Source organism: Trachemys scripta, chromosome 7 (genome assembly GCF_013100865.1).
Source record: "Trachemys scripta elegans isolate TJP31775 chromosome 7, CAS_Tse_1.0, whole genome shotgun sequence".
Classification (NCBI taxonomy): Eukaryota; Metazoa; Chordata; order Testudines; family Emydidae; genus Trachemys; species Trachemys scripta.
The window spans coordinates 95,113,586-95,134,487 of NC_048304.1; the positions used below are offsets into that span (position 1 = coordinate 95,113,586).

The 20,902-nt window shown below is 36.9% G+C and overlaps 1 protein-coding gene across 8 annotated transcripts in view; it reads right to left on the bottom strand.

Moving 5' to 3' along the window:
* EXOC6 (exocyst complex component 6) overlaps positions 1–20,902 on the bottom strand; it is a 184,453-nt gene that overhangs the window by 105,518 nt on the left and 58,033 nt on the right. For all 8 annotated transcript variants that reach the window (XM_034777841.1, XM_034777839.1, XM_034777837.1 and 5 more), the window contains exons 6-14: positions 19,601–19,805; positions 15,168–15,323; positions 13,020–13,088; positions 7,356–7,439; positions 7,210–7,256; positions 6,688–6,808; positions 3,681–3,752; positions 2,865–2,962; positions 1,464–1,569 (exon numbers count right to left, since the gene is read on the bottom strand). In XM_034777841.1, coding sequence (XP_034633732.1) covers positions 1,464–1,569; positions 2,865–2,962; positions 3,681–3,752; positions 6,688–6,808; positions 7,210–7,256; positions 7,356–7,439; positions 13,020–13,088; positions 15,168–15,323; positions 19,601–19,805 — 958 coding nt within the window. The remainder of the gene's footprint in view (positions 1–1,463; positions 1,570–2,864; positions 2,963–3,680; positions 3,753–6,687; positions 6,809–7,209; positions 7,257–7,355; positions 7,440–13,019; positions 13,089–15,167; positions 15,324–19,600; positions 19,806–20,902) is intronic.

Consider the following 20,902-nt stretch of genomic DNA (forward strand, 5'->3'; position numbering starts at 1 on the left):
CCGAGTGTTGTTCAGTTTAAAATGACAGTGCCTTTCTGAGTTATAAGTCAAATGGAAAACGAATGGTTCATAGAATGCATTCCCTTTTTAGTGAATGACATTCTACCCTCATTGACAAAGTACTCAATTTTGAATTCTCATGGCTCATTTATATGCATAGCGGATGGTCTAAGATTGCGTATTTGTATAAGTAATGGAATAGTTATAGTGGTTTAATACAATATAAAATTAAGGCACCCTATTGGCTAAGTCTGTCATGACAAATACTATTCATAAGACTGAATGTAAGACCTATGTGGTGTACTATATATTGCTGATATTGTGTTTTATTTATTTGTTTCCAATTTTGGTATTGCTTTATTATTATACAGTTAAGAAAACTGATTATTAATAAAAAATAACAATTTGAAAAGGTAAACATAGTATGACAGTGAGTTAAAGTACTATCAAAGTCATGACCATCCTAACATTTTTAATAGATTGTTATAGTCCATCATATATGTTCATCTATAAATAAAGCTTACGCTCATTAAGCATCATAAAACCCTCTTTAATCTTCTTCCACTTCACTGCAGTAACATACACATGGTATTCAGCTGTTACATTTGGAAAGATAAATGACAGCTGAATGGCAGATTCAAAATATCTGCAAAACTAAGAAGATACCTACAGTGGTGGACCCTACAAAAAACTGTTTTATGGTAAACAGTGGGAATAACTGTCTATTTGGGTCTCAGTTTTGTTTGGGGCTTCTAGGAACTAGTGAGATATAACTAATACCACAAACCTGGGTCCTCTACTTCCTGCCTGCTACTACCTACACAACACATTTGGCTTGCACAACATACTAGTCTCATCTTTCTTTTTTTTTTTTTTTTTTTTTTTTTTTTAAGGGAGCAAATTTTCTTTAAGAACTTTGTAGCTGTACATAGAGAAATCCACAAGAACTCTCTACTGGAATGCTAAGGCCTCAAAGGAACACACACAGTTCATATAGGGAAGAACCTCAGGTATGTTTTGTCCCACATAACGAATGAGCTCAGCAGCACCCAAACAATTAATTTACAAAAAATATATTTTTAATAGACCTTGTAGTTGTTTGTTACATTTTGTAATGCTACAGTACCTCATAGACTGTGGTTTATGAAACCTGATATGCTGTAGCAAAACTTAAAAGTTAACTGTCATTAAACAAAAATTGTATTAATTATTAAAAGTTGATTATTAATTTGTTTACAAAACTATAGGCTTCATTACTCACTAAAATTTCAGATTAAATGACTGCATCTTGAATTTTCATGTTTATTTATAACTAGATAATTACCCATGAAAAAGGTGATTTAGCCTCTTAATCTACCTTGTTATTCAAACTTTAATTACTTTTTAATTACAAAATTCATTACATTCCTAACTCTGTTTAATTGGTTTAAAGTAAACTTTTGTAATATAAAACTTGTTCTTACCTTATCAAGTTCTGGATCTTGAAAAGGAAATTTGCTAATCACTATTTTGTACTCCTCTTCATTTGCTACAGGGATAGGGCTGTAATTATCTGCTTCAAAAATATCCCTGTTCAGAGTTAGCAAAATCAGCACAGTCAGGAGATGGATTAATACTTAAAAACATCATAAATAAGTGAACACATAAATGAATACAAAGCTTTTCACTGACATCAGATTGGATGTACAATTCCAAAAGTGGAGAACTGAATTCAGTATTGATCCAGAATTCCAAACAGCATTTTGGGAGATTGAGTAATACTTACTGCAGCACTGGGATCGCATTTATCCATGCAATGACTTTTTCACAATCTACATGACCCTAGAAGGTTTGTCCATACTGGAATATTACACCATTTTAGAACATATTTTAATTAACACAATGCAAAGCACAGCTTAGTATTTTCTAATTTCTCTTCAGATCATATAAATCAGTATAGACAGGGACTTCATATTAGCTGGACTACCCTATGGTTAACTATGAACAGCTAACTCAATAAATATGGCAGTCCTTGTCTACACTGAATGTTTAACATTGTGTTAGTTAACGTGATCAACACAAATGTATTTTTTTCCACTGTAAATGCACCCAGGGCACCTTGGGATCATTCTCTATCTGAAATAGGAACTTCAGATTAAAGCTTCAAAACCCCCTTAATTCTGGGTTTACCATTTTCCCTCTCAAATTATTTTTAAGGCAGACATAGAAGCAGAGCAGTTGCATCAAAAGCACCCAGTTTCTGCCAAGAGAGATACAAAGGAATGCTCACTAACAACAAAACAATAACCTTTTCTGTACCCTTGTTCCCATCCAAATTAAAGGCGTCACTTTTATGATGCTCCTATAATAGCATAATATATAAGAACTCAAGGTTAGCCTCCCCATGTCATATTGCCTAGAATTATTGTACAATGACATCAGCCCAACTCAATCTATGAAAATCTGTAATATTTCATTTTCAATGTTGTTTTTAAACTAGAAAAAGTCACAGCATTACTGAAATAGGAAAGAGATTATTAATTTTACCACCTTTCTCTAGCAAAATGATCCAAACTGATATTAATTTTTGTATAAAATGAATGCAAACTTTCATGCTGGAGGAAAGTAAATTTTACAGTTTGCAAGTTCTATATCCATTCAGGTCAATTCATAATAGAAATGCCAAAAGACCTTTAGTCCTATTGGGTCAAGCTATAGTATACTGTACTCAGTTAACTAAAATTTAGAAAATGAGTATTTAATTAAATAAATTTGTAATTTAACAGAAAAAAGCAGATTTGATTCAAAGACACAATTACTGAGTAGTTAAACCAACCCTAATTGACAGAGTATTTTGAGATGTTTTTTCATTTTGTAATACTAACCTGAACAACCCAGCCCATTTTTTAAGCAGTGTTTCATTGTACTGATCTCTTATTTCAAATAAAAGATCAAACAGTCGATTCACAGGAAACCCATAACCCTAAAGTACAAAAATAAAAAGGACAAATAATTCAAGAACTACTATGATCACTTATCATACAGTGCTTCAATATGTTAAGAGGGGTTATTTTATCATGCAATTTTGTACCACTATTGTACAAGTTACAGGACTCAACAGGTAAAGGTACTATTAAACATGATCTACTAATTTGTAAACCTGATACTCTGTTTATTTTAGAAATACTACAGTGTTCATGGCAAAATGTGACAAATTACTTTTAAATGTTTTTAACTTGGTATTTAATCTATGTGTTTTACCTGTTTTATCAATGATTCAAGAGCAGACCAGCAATAAAACATAACTGGTTTTCCAAGCAGCAAATTCAATGACTGAACTGAAATACTACTTGCTATAAATTAGAAATGAAATGTTTACAAAAATATAATATTTACATTTATTTTAATGTTATGTAATACCCTTTCGAACAAATTACAAAAACTGACAGTCAAAGATTTTTTTCAGTGCACAACTGGACACCTAGGCGGTCTGTGGTGGGCACAAATTAAGAAGGTTGTGTTAAGGGGGAGCCAGCAGAAGAAAGCTAGGTAATATATTTTCATTATTTAAAACATCTTACCTAATTCTGTTCTTGGTACATGCATGCAATTCCACTGAAACCAATGGCAGTTGCACATGCATATCCAAAGGCAGAATTTGGCTCCAGGTATTTTAATTCAATTATCAAAATAACACCAACCTGCAAAGTATCAGCAAACACAACAATGAGATTCTTCAGCTCTAAAACAAGATCAGGATCAGTGCAATATGACTGGAAATAAAAAAATATTGATTTTGTAAAAGTTATTTAAATCAAACAGTAAATACATTTTCAACTTACAGTGGTACAGCAGGTTAAACTTACTAGCTTTATACCACTAGTAAAGTTCTTGTGTTGATCAAAGCAATTTAGATTTACATATCTTAATTTATGTGTGCAGTGTTCTTGTAGCCTTGCTGGCCCCAGGATATTAGAGAAACAAGGTGGGTGAGGTAATATCTTTTATTGCACCAACTTCTGCTAATGAGAGAGACAAGCTTCCAAGCTTACACAGAGCTCTTCATAAGAATGGCCATACTGAGTCAGACCAAAGGTCCATCTAGCCCAGTATACTATCTTCTGACAGTGGCCGATGCCAGGTGCCCCAGGGGGAATGAACAGAACAGATAATCATCAAGTGATCCATCCCCTGTCGCCCATTCCCAGCTTCTTGCAAGCCTTGAAAGCTTGTCTCTTGCACTAACAGAAGTTGGTCCAATAAAAGATTTACCTCACCCACCTTTTCTTAACTTAGTCCAATTATATACGGTATTTGTTCATATCACAAAGCTATTACAAAATTTGTCCTAACAGGAAGAGCTCAGACAAGACCAGCTGGAATATGAAAAGTGATGCACACCATCACAGGTGCTGACTTACTCAGATCCCGGGGGGTGCTTGACCCCTGCTCTGCCCAGGCCCTGCCCCCACTCCACTCCTCTAAGCTCCCACCCCCATCCACCTCCTCCCCCTGCCTCTTCCTGCCCCTGCTTCACCCCCTTCCCCCTCAGCGCCTCCTGCATGCTGCAGAACAGCTGATCGCAGCGGGCGGGAGGCAGAGGAGCTAATCAGCGGGGCCACCAGTGAGCAGGAGGTGCAGGGGGGAGGAGGGGAGGGAGAGGGAGAGATGCTGACTCGCAGGTTGCCAGTGCGTGCTGAGCACCCACTATTTTTTTCCATGGGTGTTCCAGCCCTGGAGCACCCATGGAGTCAGTGCTTATGCACACCATGAATGAGATGCATTGAAGCTCCATTCATTGAAGTCAATGGGACCTAAGTACATGCAGAAGTGTTTTGCTAAATCAGGAACCTTAATAGTACTTTCAAACATTAAGCCTCAATCTAACCAATGTTAACACAATAGCATATTCAAGACTGATTTCTAAAGGGAAAAGTTCTGAGCAAAATGTTTACATATTATGTTAATATCTGCAAACTTGGGTGTATAAGATTAGGCAGCTACAGCAATATGATTTCATTTTTAGAGGTGTTAAGCATCTGCAACTTTTACTGAAGTCAAAGAGGAGTTGTTGACGCACCTCTGAAAAATAAGGCTACATTTATCCTGCAATTATGTTTCTATCTTTATGTCCCCAATTCTGAATATTTTGGTCTTAATCATCATCTTTTTTTTTTAATAAAAAAAATACAAATAATATTTATGGCCATGCAATGTAATGCAGGATAAGAATACAAGCTTGAAATGCAGCCCACATGTCTGCCTTACAGTATTTTTTGTGTCTTTACTCTCCAAGTAATTATATAAATAAGCTAATGGTTTTGCTTCTTGCAAGTACTCTTCAAAGAAGAAGAGCACTAGTCACCACTTCACCTCAATACAGACTAGCATGATATAATTGATTGTGATGGGAGTTACGCATCCTGAGAACAAATAATAACATCAATTTCAATTATATCAGAAAACCTTTAATGAAGGGTCCTATTTCTATAAGAAACAAGATTTAAGAACATTTGAATGCTTTAAATTGTCACTTTTTTATAAATGGTTGTCAATCAATAGATTAAACATTCACCTGCCTTGCAAAATACGTGGTTTAGAAATCTCTAAACAATTTGAACTTGCTAGTAGTGCCTTCTAAAATGAGCTGGGGATTGGAAAGAAAACTTAACTGGCATTCACCAGAAATGTTCCTGATGAAAATACAGTTGTTGCAATTTGAAAAACCAAATTGTTTTCAGGCTTTCCTAAAATATTTACAAAATATAAAATATTCTTCAAACCTAAAACAACCTGTAATAATAGGGAAATGGTAACAAAATCCAAACTCCATGATTTAAGCACATATTTTTGCATGAATTAATGAAGATTAGTGAACACTGAAAAGGACAAGTCGAGACATGAAATAACAGCACTTCGTATATGTTACAAATCTTCTATTTTTCTTCCTGAACATGCCATCTATGACCCTTTTGGCACGTTTTGAAGTAATTTACCAGGATAAAATGCAGTCAACCACAATCAATGACTGTATTCCCTTGTTTTTCAAGGGGGATCAGAAACAGCATGCTGATAGCCAGTTTTCTTGTGGGTGGATAATAGAGAGGTAACTTTCACTATTTGAGATACATTTTAAAAATACTGAAATATTCAGCTAAATATTGTATTAAGTTAATAACACTTTAGCATTTTAAAGATTTTAGTAATGCCTCTACTGCAATGTAAACATATTATTACAGGGGCATTGAAGGGGTAGCTCTAAGGGTTTTGTTGGTAGAGTTTATTTTGGAAACAGGGTATTTGGAATGATAATTAGGAATTATTTCCTGGTGGTGCTTTCAGTGATGAACTATTCAATCTGATCTAATGAAGAGGTCAGTTGAAACTAATGAGGACAGATTGCAATAATAACAGTAGATTAACTCTGCATATTCTAAACTGCTGGACTAAGAGCACTTTTGGAAGACCCAGAGAGTTGTAAATCAGTGGAGGATTATGCAAATAGCCCATGGCTGTGGCTCACAGCCTGATACTGCTGGGAAAAACAAAAGCTTGGCAGGCTCTCTCCCAAATGTGAGCAATTTTTAATCACAAAAAACCCCACAATGATGTAGGTGTAATTTTTCACTTTGACATTATCCTACTTTTAAACACACAGACACTCTTTAATGGATTTACACTGAATTACCATGAGGTCTTCTCACTTACCGTATGGGTTCTAAGAACAGCAATGATCTTTGACAGTGCCATGTTCCAGAGTTCATCAGTGTATGCTCTAGTTACTAATCCTTGGGTTACATGTAAAATGTGATCTTCCACTACAAAGAAACTAAAACAAAAATTTACAAGAATTAAGTTAAATAACCAACAGTTATTTTCAAATATTTATTACAGTATGGAGCAAATCCTATCCTTTTGCACAGGAGCACGGAAAGCCCGTGTCCACAGAACAACTGGGACTTCAATGGACTTTGCATCAGGCCCTTGGTGCTGTTCTGGACAGGATGTGGGAAGCACACCCGCTGCCAACTGGAGCCCAGCTCAATGGAGAGGCTATATCTGTCACTACACTGGAAGGATGTGTGTGCCGGACAGATGAATCCTCCACTCCAGAGAAGCAGCAGCCATTATCCATGTGGCAATTGGATACAGATGGCATGGGTCTTACACAGAGGAGAGGATTGTGGGGGGTAAGAATAAGGGCAACAGATTTCCATTTAGAAAACTTACCCTACAATTTGACTGAAATATCTTCTGTAGCCTTCTACTGTTTCATGCTTTAAGTAAAAAACAAAAATGTTGAGGAATAAAAATACCAATAAATATTTAAGTAAAATTCCAAGTCAGTGCAACTTAATAAAAATTGTATTCGTTACCATGCTTGATTGCGGCTGCAGAACTAATCTTGCTTGTTTCCTTCTTTGCTTTCTGTAGTAGTTTTCAAATGTCTCTCCATCACCCTAGAACAAGACAAACAAAATGTGGTTAAAAGAGGAATGTTCTTCATATGATGAAAAAGTACTTCTGAAATTAAGGGCAGAGTTCTCCACTGTAAGTCACAACCATATATTTTGCATTTGTTCCATATATGGAACTCCCAATGACATCAGTCGAAGTTCTGCATACTTGAAATGAGTGCAAAGCACATGAAAGAGATCCACAATGTACACCGGAGAGGAGAATTGTGCCCTTCAGCCCATATTTTTACTTATGTCATGCTGCTATGATACCAAATACAAATCTTTTAAATGACTAAGGTAACAATATCAAACTAATTATCAAAATTTTAAAAATCTTAACTCCTGTTCTGTAATTTAAATACAGCTGCTTTAACTACAATACTGCTTTTTTAAAGTTATACAGGAAACTTAGTTTATGTTGACTTTTGTGATGTGTAAAGTTTAGTTATATGCTAAATGTTACAGAAATTCATAATATAGCCTGACTCTTGAATGCATTAGTATTCCTTGAGCAAAATCTAAAACAAAATTTAATATTTGCTTACCCTTTCTTGGTACTTAGTAAATATAATGACTAAAGATCTGGATTTTGGTCATACAACAGTCCTCAAAATTTAATACATAGGCAATATTCTCTATGCCTATTGATTATATTGTTAAGACCTCAAGCAACATCCTGGTATTCTCATTAAGATGATTCATTCAGTGGAAACCATCTGTCCATTTGAAACCATTACAACACTGACTCATCTACCTATTGAATGCAACATAATCTGTATGCAAGCAGAATTAAGCAGCTTAGCATTTTAAGTTTCATTTTTACTCCATGAGGTTATTGCTAGGTCAGAGCTATTTAGAATTCCATTACTTGGGATTCCAAAAAGCTTCAAATCAAAACATAAGAGATCCCGCATATTCTTAAATCAGTACTATTTCAGTAAGAAATAATCTAAGTAAAGTTCTAAATTAATATTTTCAAGTATACAAAGAATATTGTTTTCTTTCTCCAAAATGCAGATAACCTACCACAGAAGGAAGCAAAGCCTGAAATTAAAATAAAGGGGGGTGGGGTAGGAGACTTTGCTTTTAAAAAATCAAGTTCTTCATGTTGTGTGATACATATTAACTAGATCACTTTTTATTACTGTAATATTTTATCCAGGACATTATCACTTACATTTATTATCATAACGTAAATCATTACTTTCCAGCCAAATAGTGTGATGTAATTCTTAAATGCATAATAAATTGGCAGAAATGTAGAATTCTACTTCTAATATCATATTTGTGCATGAGTTTAGTGGAAGTCTACTGTGAAAAAGAATAGTTGCTCTTTCCAAATGCACAAAATAAAATTTGATATGTAAAATACTTGATGGGTGTTGAATCACCACCATATATCATGCAATAGACAGGATTACTTGGAGGCAGCTAAGATCATAGGTTTTTATAGAAACCACTTTAATAGATCCTCTGACTCTTATCAATAACTAAAGCAATAGCCTTGGTGGCGTGACATGTATTCACAGGAGTAGCAAAGGAGAGTCAAAACAGAAAATGCCCAATATAATGGATGCAGCTGTTCATCTTTGAAAAGTTCCTAAATTTACATACATAAAATAACAAATCAGTTTATGGTGGATGATAAATGATTGGAAATTTGCTCACACATGAAATCCTGTTTTGGAATTTTTTTTCCATTTTATCCTGCCATATAATTTTTATTTGCCTCAAAATTTAGTGTTGTATACCACAGAACCCGGGGTCGGCGGGTTGGGGGGAACGGGAGCTTACTATAGAATTTAAATACAGCATTCTACAAAACACATTGAGCCCTGGTTATACTCTACTCTACAGTGCTTAAACAAACTCTGCATCTAGGCTAGCCTACTAAAAAATGTGAACCAAAAAAAGGCAGGAAAAGACTAAAGCAGAGATTGAACTTCGCTAATACATAGTTACAAGCTACAAGTTTAAATTGCCGAATTATGGTTGCGTTCTCCCTCACATTTAAACACAGAAACTGCCATACTACGTCAGAACAGTGATTTATCTAATCTGGTATTTTGTCTCTAAGGGTACATCTACACTACAGGGGGGAGTCGATTTAAGATACGCAAATTCAGCTACGTGAATAGCGTAGCTGAATTCGACGTATCGCAGCCGACTTACCCCGCTGTGAGGACGGCGGCAAAATCGACTTCTGCGGCTTTCTGTCGACGGCGCTTACTCCCACTCCCCTGGTGGAGTAAGAGCGTCGATTCGGGGATCGATTGTCGCGTCCCGACGGGACGCGATAAATCGATCCCCGAGAGGTCGATTTCTACCCGCCGATTCAGGCGGGTAGTGTAGACCTAGCCTCACAGTAGCTAGGACCAGACACTTCAGAGGAAGGCGCAAGATCCTCATAATGGGCAACTATGAAAAAACTCATAATGAACATTATGAAATAACCTGCCTCAAGTGGGAAGTTTCCTCCCAACCCTAGGAGTTATTAACTAGCTTTATGCCCTGAAGCAAGAGAGTTTAACATCTCTCCAATTTTTTATCCACATCCAATCTAATGTTTTATCCAATATTATTGGATAATATAAATGGCTAATCTTTTTTGTAAATCTTATTAAGCTTCAGTTATATCTAGTGGCCACTAGTTTTCAAAGAAAAAAGAACAGGAGTACTTGTGGCACCTTAGAGACTAACAAATTTATTTGGGCATTAGCTTTCATGGGCTAAAACCCACTTCATCAGATGCACGCAGTGGAAAATACAGTAGGAACATATATATACACAGAGAACATGAAAAAATGGGTGTTGCCATACCATAAAATCAGTTGTAATTTGTTACCTATTTATGATCATTTCAGTTTAAATTATACTGTATTAATTTTAAGCTGCTGCCTTCCAATTTTATTGGTTGCTCCCTTCTAGTATTATGAGACAGGGTAAATAAAAGTAGCCAACTCCTCTCTAAACTAAACAGTCCCAGTCTTTTTCATTTCTCTTCAGATTTTTCAACCCATCTTTTGGCCTCTTCTATTTCTGACATCTCGCCATTGAGATAGGGTGGTCACTGATATAATAAAATCTGACAGTGCCACCATCAAAATAAAGTGTGCGGGCAGACCCATAGGATGAAGTGCAGTGTCCCACAGGACCTGCCACATCACAGCAGATATCAGATTTAGGGATTCATGCCTGTAATTATAAGCTTTAAACATTCTTATTTCAAAATACAAAGCCCTGTATTAGCCATTGACTCTCATATGAAAAGAATCTTCCTCAGGATTATGGAGCCTGAAGTTGGCTGAGCCAGGGAAAGAGATAAGGTATCGTGCCCACACTGCAAGAGGGGGATGGAAAGAGCTGTGAACTAGATTCAATAAATCAGGCTGCTTTGCCCCAGCCTCTGAGCAGCCACCCCTGGATCCCTGTCCCCCTCTCTCCTTACGTTGTATCCACAAGGCTTATTGCAATCCGCACCAACTGCCCAGAAGCGTCAGCTGATGCAGAATGTAACAGGGGCGGTTCCAGGCACCAGCGCTCCAAGTGCGTCCCTGGGGCGGCAAGCCACGGGGGGTGGCCTGCTGGTCGCCGTGAGGGTGGCAGTCAGGCTGCCTTCGGCGGCATGCCTGCGGGAGGTCCACCGGTCCCATGGTTTCGGCAGCAATTCGACGGCAAGTATGCCGAAGGCGCGGGACCGGCAGACCTCCTGCAGGCATGCCGCCAAAGGCCGCCTGACTGCCGTGCTTGGGGCGGCAAAATACATAGAGCCTCCCCTGAAATGCAACTACCTGTATCCCAAAAGTACATCTACCCTGCAGCAGTCAGTGTGATTTGCAGCTTGTGCAGATGTCCCCCCCAGCTATACTCCAGCTAGCTCATTTAAAATAGAAGCACAGGTGCCATGGTGTGGAATTCAGTGAGTGTGCACCTGGGGGGTCAAGTAGGCTGATGCAGCCAGAACTGAAGCCTGCATTGCGGCAGCCTCACTTAGATTTTTAGTGAGCTAGCTAGAGTACGGCTAGTGCTGCAGCTGCAGTGTAGGCATACCCTAAGTGGGGTGGGCTGTTATGAGCATGGAGCCATTCTCTAATCTCTCTACTGGCTCCCTATTGGCTTCCTCACAATTCAAAGTGCTGGTACAATAGAACCTCAAAGTTACAAACACCAGAGTTACGAACTGACCTGTCAACCACACACCTCATTTGGAACCGGAAGTACACAATCAGACAGCAGCAGAGACCAAAAAAAAAATAAAAAAGCAAATACAGTACAGTACTGCATTAAATGTAAACTACTAAAAAAAACAAAGGGAGAGCAGTATTTTTCTTCTGCATATTAAAGTTTTAAAGCTGTATGAAGTCAATGTTCAGTTGTAAACTTTTGAAAAAACAACCATAATGTTTTGTTCACAGTTATGAATATTTCAGAGTTACGAACAACCTCCTTTCCTGAGGCATTTGTAACTCTGAGGTTCTACTGTAATCTCTTTAATGTTTAGTTCTCCTATGAAAAGTGACTACATAAAAATAGCAATTAACTAGAGATTTTCTCCTTTGGTGCCATCACTTAACTTTGCTGACTTCAGTGACAAAACAAGCTTTTACTGTTACTTATTTGTGTTAACACTGCAGAGCCAACACAGCTAACAGAAGGAGTTGGATTCTATTCCTTCTTTTGTTTCACTGAATTTTTTTTTATTAAGTTCCAATCAACTACATTTCTGCAAAGCCACTAATGGCAAGGAGAAAGGGAAAGCTGCACAGGCAGGTATCTTTGGGGTGCATAACCTGAAAACAATGAGATTTCACAAGTGTAAATGAGGGTTTATTTAGTCCTGCAGAATCTTTGTTACTGGCAACTTGTGAGAAGGAACAAATCCATCTTGACTGTCAGAGCCCAGGCTGAGTTTACAGGATTAGGAGTTTGAAAGAAAATCTTTTTAAAAATTACATTACACATAAACTGAGTACAAAAGCTATTCAGACATAGTGAACATGCAAAGTAACAATCACTCTTTTTGCCCTGGTTACCCTGTGTACTGCCCATCATTTTTTACTTTCCCACAACAGCGGGGATGTGTTGCCAGGCCTCTGTTGTTGATTCCTACTGTAAAACACTTATGAGTTTGGTAGCAAGCATCTCTGAGTCGTCGGCATTTGCTTGGTGGTCCACCAGAACCTGAGTTTTGTGAGTTTTAGGACAAATTTTTATTTTATGTTTTACTCTATTATTTTTTAAACAGTTAGGTATTAAGGAACATTGGGAACAGTTAAAGGACTGGAACTTTAAGTATTACTATCTGTTGAGGCATACATGTGTGATTTTAAAAATGTTTATGTACTGTAATTACCTAACTGCTACTCTGTTAGGCACTATAAAAATAAACCATACAAGAATGTCCTGTGAGTACCAGTGTCAGATCTATTTCATCTGGTTCAGCACAGTTGGACTCTGATTAAATGTTCACATGTGTCTGCTCACTTGGAAATTGGCAAAGTGCAAAAGGTAAGAAAAAAGATATTTAGACTTTTTAAAATATAACCATTCTTGATTATTTTAAGTCATAGTAATACATACCAAAACTGAATAGATATGCAAGCATCTGTAAACAGGAGAAAAATCTACAAGATCATGAGCAGTCAAAACCTGCAGGAGGAAAAAAAAAATCAGTCTCATAACTTGGTGCATTAGGAACAGAACTGGTCTTACAAACTGATCAGTAAATTTAACATCTTATTTTGCTTAACATGAATGTGAGGATAAAGGTAAGGAACTGGCCGCATTTTAAAGTTAGTTGGCCAAATTGGAAGATTAATCACCAGTGACTAGTTTGAAGTACATCACTACTACAGCTCAACATTCTTGGGATCCATGGGCCTCAGCATCTTGAGCTAAGACCTATCTTCAAATCAGTGAACCCTGGGGCTACATGAGCACCTCCTCACGGATCCAAACATGTGGAGCAAGGCTATGATAAAAGAGACTGTAGTTCCAATAACCGTCATTTCCATACACTAGACTTTGAAAAAGTGGGGGAAAGAGAATGGAACTATAAAACCAATATACTTTGAGAACTTCTGTTATGAGGGAGTAACTTTCCTTTTTCTTTTGAGAATTGTTTCTTTAGATCCTTACCCTTTGGAGAATGACTGGCAATCATAAATCCCACATGGTGGGCAGAGTATTTAAAACTATAGTTCTGCTCTCCCAAAATAGGCACCATACTTCGCAGTTAAGTTAAAAGTAGTGTAGCCTAACTGCATGAATGGAATTCCAATTAGAGTCCTACACATTTCAAAGAACAAGTGAGCTCTTAGACCTTGGGGTATGCTATACCTTCTAGTTCATAAGTATTTTGATTATACAGCCAAACTGATTTAGACAATCTTGAAAAGAAATTCAAGACAAGTCCAAGGGAGAGCCAAATGCAACCAAAATATACATATGGAGACCAATAAAAGGATTTTGTTATATCATTATTATTATTTAGTGCCCTTTTAATATCCAATTTGTGCATCTTGGTTTCCTCCAATAATTCCTGAGGTTTAGGAAAGCATACTGGAAGGTTAGTAGACTGGTGAACATGGAATTCAGACATCACTTTAGGCAAAAACTGTGGGTTGAAACACAAGACCACAGTAAACAGAGACTCAAGACAGTCAGAGTCATCTCTGTTGGTAGATTTTATAGCCACTTAAAAACACTGTTTTAATGGACAAGCGATAGAAAAAAATATGCCTGAATGGCTTGTAGCATTCTTTTACTATTAACTTCAGGCCTCATCAAAGTGTTGGTTTTCTCACAGAAGGGTAGATTAAATGTTCAGGTCCCCTTTTTCCATTACAGGATTAGAACTTCCTTTTTTTCATATTAGAAAACAGACACTTCATTCACTATTTTCAGGAAATAATATTTAGGGTGTAATCCCTCATGCATCATTTAGAAGACCAAACTCATAAGGAGCACATCGTAGCTGAAAGGAAACTCTGTAACTTGAGATCTTTGAGATGCACGATCCCTATCTGTATTCCACCATGGGCTGAGCATGAGCATCGTGAGTCAGAGACCAGAACATTTTTGCTAGGAGTGTCCTTCAATCCACTCCTGTGCAGTTCTTCTCCTCACGCAGCAGACGGAGGGTATAAGTGGCAGTATAGAACGACTGCCTCTCCGGTTTCCTGGAGAGGCAGGATTGAAGGACACTCCAGTCTCAGATGATGGTGTGCATGCACACCCACAATGGAATACAGATAGGGGCCAGCACTCAAAGAACTGTTCTTTTAACATAGGTTAATATCCACTAAAAACACAGAAACATAATGGCTACAGCAGTGGCAGAATATTCTCACGTCAGACAATTCTAACAGGTTACGTATCATATACAGTGACTAGATATGGTACAGTAAGTGATAAGTTACAATTGAACTTCTATAGAATTACAAGTTATATTTACATTAATGTCCATAAAATTGTTACTACAAGTAGCATGAATATAATTAACATCTTGATTTGTTTCTTTTCAAAGACTTTGATCCAGCAAACTTCTCCATGAGGGGGACCTTTGTTCCTCCACAGAGTCATATTGATTTCAATGGGGGGGGACCCTATCCATGCTGTGCTTATTGCAGGACCAAAGGCCTACATTTGTACAACAGAAATATTCAATTAATGCTATAGACTTCACTTTAAATAAATGATATTAATATTGAATTAATACTAAGTTACCTCTTCTTCATGTTCATCCTCTTCCTCAAGTGTTCGCTTGAATGTAATTTCATACTTAGGTTCTGGAACTCTGCCATTAATTACATACATATTCCTCCCATAGTTTACATTATTCTGTTTCTGAAGAGCTGTATTAAAGGTTTTCTGTTGCTGTGCCTGTTTTAGCAAGACATATATTTAATATCAAAAGAGAGGGACTGCAAATTTCATTAATGATCACAGATCTGAATATACGCTATGACTGTAAAGGCAGACTGTGATGTTTTATGCACTTGGCAAATATTGGTTTTAGTGGGCACATATCAGTATAACTCCAAGGCATACATCATGCAAATATCAAAAGTAATGTCCTTAATCAACTTGCAATCATCATGAGTTCAAAGGTTAACCTCACCATTTTTTAAAATTCTCAAAATGTAATTTTAAAGAAATAATCACAAAATTATAATGTAATTATGTTATTAACCAGATACTGCATATAAAATATGAACATTTAAATATAATAAAATGATTATATAGTTAGCTATCTCCAACTACATAGATTTTGGCCTAGTTTAACTGAGAAGAGTCATATGTAGAAATCAAGAACTTATTTTATGTCTATTCTTTCTACTATTACAAGAAATATGAAAATGTGACTCAGTATAATCTTGTAATCATATTTCATCCATAACACCATAGCTACGTTTACACAGAAATTTTGCTTTTGTAAGCCAAAAGAGAATGCCCCGTATACTAAAAACAGAATTAGGAAGCTTAAATTACAGAAGGACAAACCAGCTTGAAAAAATAATCAGCCCAAACTAAACTTAAAGGATCATAAATGTTTGGTTAATAACTTACCTATTGCAATCACCACATCACACACCAAACCACTGCTACTTCTTTGCTGAAGTGGCAGATAATTTTAGGTTGGGAAGAGTTGCTGGACAGTCCACTCCCTGCCTCTAGCAGTCTCTCTCCTTCAGGAGATGCCAGCAATCTGCTCTCTCCTCCCAGTACTGGTGGTACCTGAGAGAGGAGCTAGGGCTGTCATCTTCCCTTCCCAATCTCAAAACCACCTTTATGTCTTATTAATCATCATATGAGACCAGATAACTGATCTCCCTGATCTGGTGCAATAGGACACAGTAATCTCTTTCCTTGGGTTCCATTAAGCTCACTGCTTTAAAATATCAAAGGAACCAGGAATGTCAATGTGCAACAATTCTCCTTCCATTCCCACAAAAAACAGTAATATTGCAAGGAGGAAGGGATCATACCTACTCTAGGAAATTATAATATTGCACCTCACTCAGGGCTACAAACCTCACAAGTCCCTTTTACATTTCAAAGTGACCAGATAAATGGAAGTTAATGGAGGGGTTACTAGGACCTGCAGCACCATAGTGCAGGAGTTGGAAGTTCTGCCACATCTTGAAAAGTGAACCCAAGAGTGGAATTTTGAGGGAAATAAAAGGAAGGAAAACTGCCTGGCCAACACCCCGAGGAAGGCCCAATGTTGAGGGCAGGTCAGGATAATATAACCTTGGGCCTCCCTCTGAAAAGGAAGATAACCAACCAGTGGGCTCAGCAACCTGTGAGGTCTACACAGCTGGAGGTGAGTAGCAGGCCCAAAGTCTCCTTCTTAAGAAGCAGGATACTCATCAGAGATGGTAAAAAGTTCCTTGGTTTCTATCTCCCTTTTCACCCAAAAAGACAATGCAGGCAGAGTGTTTAGTAAGTAAAGTGAACCATGTGTATGTGAAAAGTGATTTTAGGCTCTGGGAGTTCTAGTCTCAAAGATTCATATAGTACAGCTAAGCTTCCAATAAGAATATTAAATTTTGGATGCTTGTTTAAATTGGACCGTCAAACGTTTTGTTGTTTGCTCATCACTATCTTAAATACAAAAGTAAAACTGGCTTTCAACAGAAGATCAGTAAACTGGAAACTAAATCTGGTCTAAATTTTGCTGGAAAACAGGACAATTTTTCACAAAAGTTTTTGTGACAATTTCCCATTGGAACCACAACTAGGAACTTCTCACTTATTACCTCTGTACTGCAAATGAGATTTAGAAATGTTTTAATTTATTTCAAAAATAAAATAGCTCAACAAATATTCTTTCTTTCAGTACATGGAAAGACTAACTTGTGGGGCTTTAAAAAACTATAATGTACCGTATGTAACTCAGTACACATTAAGAGTTTTAAAATATATATGAAAAGTTTCAAAAGCACTATGGAACCTAGACTTTAACTTGATCTGCTAACTTCTGTGAAAAACTAAAAAATCCTTGTAGTCACTAGGATTTTACCTAGAGTTGGTTAACTCAAGTTAAGAACACACTTATTTTTCCCTAAGTGAAGACAAAGCACTAGTGTAGTCACAGTTTAATACCTCTACAATTGCATCTGCCGGTTATGTTCGACCAGCTAACACAGTTGTACAAATGCTAAACTGTGTCTACACTAGGAAAGAAAGTGTATTTTAAACGTGTTAAATCGTAGTGAAGAAATGACAGTTGTAGTTTTCCCATTTGCTGGCACAGCCTAGCATAAAATACAAATTCTGGTAATCTGGACACATGTTTGGGGAGTGTCCATATTAGCTTTACAAACATGATAATTCTTTCAAGTTAACTGGTAATCAATTAACATCAGGTTAAAAAAATCTATTCCGTTCTACATTGCATTTTAAACCCGGGCCCACTCAGGTTTGAGCCCAAAGCCCCCCATCATCCACCCACAAATCTGTCTGACTCTGATTGGCAATCATTCAGGACCTAGGTCCTAGGACCCACCTGGGAGGGCAGGCCTGAGCCCAAGTCCCACTGACACTTGAGTCCAAGTCTTAGTATTCAGTTCTGTGGACATACCTCAAGCCACAGACCCAAATCAGAAGGTCTGTGTAGTGCAGTATGGACATGTTAGCACAGTTGAGAGACCCAGGGGGGGGAGGGATAGCTCAGTGGTTTGAGCATTGGCCTGCTAAACCCAGGGTTGTGAGTTCAATCCTTGAGGGGGCCACTTGGGGATCTGGGGCAAAAATCAGTACTTGGTCCTGCTAGTGAAGGCAGGGGGCTGGACTCGATGACCTTTCAAGGTCCCTTCCAGTTCTAGGAGATGGGATATCTCCATTATAAAAAAAAAAAAAACAAAAAACTGTAAATCCAGATTTATGGTGCAGTGCAGACACTCAACTGCAGGTTTGGAAACAGAATCCACAAGCACACGCACCACAGACCCAGGTTTACAATGCAGCGTAGACATACTGTCCTCATAACCATAATATCTGAGTGCCTTCCAGTAGTGCATCAAACCACATGACTAACATCGGTCAAGTGCGGTTCGTTCTCTCTCATCCTTTTTTCAGGGGGAAAAAATATACGTGTGCAGTAAAGTTTTTTGTTTTGGTAGGGTTTTTTTATTGTTGCTGTTGGGTTGTTTTTTTATGTACAAGCTGCTATGTGTTTGTGTTAGTGTTAGAGAAGGTAAAGTCAAAGAAGTGTGCCTTGCACTTGGAGCAGAAGGTTTGTGAAGGTCCACAGTTCCAGTGGGAGTTCATTCCACAGTTTTAGATGAACCTGCAAGAAAGCTTTCTCCTACACAGATGACCTTTACCAGTGGAAGAAAGCATTATTGAGCCGAAGTTACACAGTTGTTGACCACAGTTCTCATCTCTGAGCTTTATGCAATCTTTTAAATATCTTGGACCCAGGCCACTGAGAACCTTGAAGATAAAAACCGAGACCTTACACTTGACTCGGTGTTCTATAGGAAGCCACTACATGGAGCAGAGGACAGGCTTGAGTAATCATGGTAATCTCTGCTGCTGAGGAGATGCATTGTAGCATTTTGTACTAGGAGTTTCCTATGGGCTGATGGCTTCATGCGTAGATGAATGTGTGTCTAGAAGTCTAGACATACTGTAGGTGTTAAGGGATGTTTCAAGTCACGCTAACTAAATCAAGTTATCTAATTCAACTGAAAAAAGCATCTCATTTTTCTAAGGATATTCAAGGCTTAAGGGGTTCACGGGATTGGGGACTCAGTCACTTTTAAATAGATTTATGACTTAAACTGTAATAGTCTCCTATTCTGCTAAAATAACATATGGGGAAAGAGACACTCACTATCTATAAAATTCACACTTCACGTTGCAATTAGAAATCTGAAATTATATTTTTTGTGTTTAAAAAAAGGAATACATCTGCTGATCATTATTTTTCCAAAACACAACATACTCTGAATTTTGAGCTGCTTTAAATGAATGTTGCTCAAATTTGTTTTTAAAAAAAGAAAAAAACAGAGAAAAATCAGAAAGAGAAGTGCAAGTGGAAAAAAGCATATTTTAAGTATCTGTATAATAAATGAGATTAATACACTGATGCTATGTCTAACTTAATTTAATAATTTTTCACAAGAACGAAATTATTTTATGTAACTTACCTGCTTCATTGCTGTTTCCCCTATTTTGTCAGAATGTTTTCGAATACTCTCTAAAAAGTCCTTGAGATCTGACATGGAAATTTCTTTAATTTCTTCACGCAGTTTTGGAAGATTTTCTATCATTATTTGGCAAAAACGATATTGGCTAACTCTAGGAAGGTACGTATTTTCTAACTGTTCCATTGTTTTTAAAGCAGAATAATATCTGTAAAGAGTTTAAAAACAGGTTATGAAGACATCTTATAAATTTTAAGGAAGCGTGCTTTGTTATTTTTGCTTCTGTAAGCCATCAGAATCATACATATCAATATACAATATATGATTAAAGCATTTTATACTTACAAAAGAGTTACGTTTAAAAAAAGGTCAGTCTTAGAAAGCTGTTAGTTTAGTTAGAAAATCAAGGTGGGTGAGTTAATATCTTTTATTGGCCAACTTATGTTGGTGAAAGAGACAAGCTTTCTAACAAGACAAGCGTTTCTAATTTTTTAGTTACAAAAAGTTAGCCAAAGTGACCTGTCAATTTGAAATGCAGTCATTTTCAAAACAGTTAAAAGTACTCTTAAGTACAAAATTAGGCTCCACTGTACAAACTGTTTTGTTCAAACTAACCCCTTGTACTATTCGCAAAAGCTTGAAGAGTTGGGACCTTAATATTATAATAAAATCTAGTTAGTTCTGTTTATTTATTTTAATTTATTGTTTCATCGCTACTAAATATATTTTTATTAATTTCTTTGATTTTCTAAAATACAATGGTGAGTGCTTGGGGTGCCTACCCCATACATTTAAAATAAATCACAGAGGATTAACTCTAAAAGTATCTGCCTCGCCATCCTTAGAGAAATAAATATATACATACACCACCTTTTTCGTTTATGAATATTCTGTTCAACAATGCACTTTTTTGCTGCAAGCCATGATTTAATACTAATTTCAGTTGCTGCTAAGTCCCCACATGAACAATAAGAAAAAATGATTGCCTATAGTAAATGCAGTGAAACGGATTATACTCAAAGTGACAGTCAGTGTATAAAATAAACTGATAAATATACTTTTTTCTAATCTTTCAGTTACAGTTATCGTAAAGCTTCTATCCCTGCAAACACTGCTGTACATAACTACCCTTATTTATGTGAATAGTCCCCCACACTGACATAAAAAGAAACTACTCATGTGAATAAAGTGTGCATGTTTGCAAGATCTGACCTTAGATATGATTTGTAACAATAGTAGACAAAAATTGTTCAGAAACTACTGTAATGTAAATTTTATGCTAACTGTATTCCTTTAACAGGTCAA